Source organism: Carlito syrichta, unplaced genomic scaffold, assembly GCF_000164805.1.
Source record: "Carlito syrichta isolate Samal-C Ts95f unplaced genomic scaffold, Tarsius_syrichta-2.0.1 Scaffold315501, whole genome shotgun sequence".
Classification (NCBI taxonomy): domain Eukaryota; kingdom Metazoa; phylum Chordata; class Mammalia; order Primates; family Tarsiidae; genus Carlito; species Carlito syrichta.
The window spans coordinates 1-488 of record NW_007259597.1 but is presented as its reverse complement, the minus strand read 5'-3'; the positions used below and the strand labels follow the sequence as shown (position 1 = coordinate 488).

Genomic DNA, 488 nt, shown 5'->3' with positions numbered 1-488 from the left:
AACTTGAGTTCCCACTCAGAGGAGACGCTGTGAGGACCCGGACAGGGAGGAACTGAGAGGACCCCGCTGAAGAGCTCAGGCCAGACCTGGTACGAACCCGGCTGTGTGACATTAGTGTCTCAAGTCCCTCCCAACTGCAAAGTGCTGGGCAAAGGACGGACCTGCACTGCGATTCTAGCTCCTTTCCAGGGGGGTGTGCCCTGCCTGCAGGTGCTCGGGGGACAGGACACCCACATCCCCAGGGTGGAGGGAGCGAGGGGGCTGGGCCTGGCAGGGCGGGGCACGCACCTCATCAGGGAGATTGGCCTGGACCTGGTCGTCCAGCTCCCTGCAGAGAGAGGGGGAGACAGAGGGGCCGGTCAGTTGGAGAGACAGAGAGGGCCCAGGGGGCGGGTGGAGGCGGGCAGGACAGCAGGGGTGCTGGTCAGACGGGGGAGACAGAGGGTCCGGTCAGAAGGGGGAGACAGAGGGTCTGTCAGAAGGGGGAG

At 65.2% G+C, this 488-nt stretch overlaps 1 protein-coding gene across 1 annotated transcript in view; it reads right to left on the bottom strand.

Annotated features, from left to right (window-relative positions):
• Positions 1 to 328, bottom strand: part of LOC103275525 (calpain-1 catalytic subunit-like) — a gene marked incomplete at its 5' end in the record, with an annotated part of 6,853 nt that extends 6,525 nt beyond the window's left edge. Inside the window, one exon of the mRNA XM_008072920.1 lies at positions 205 to 328. Coding sequence (XP_008071111.1) covers positions 205 to 328 — 124 coding nt within the window. The remainder of the gene's footprint in view (positions 1 to 204) is intronic.
• Between the last annotated feature and the right edge of the window lie 160 nt (positions 329 to 488).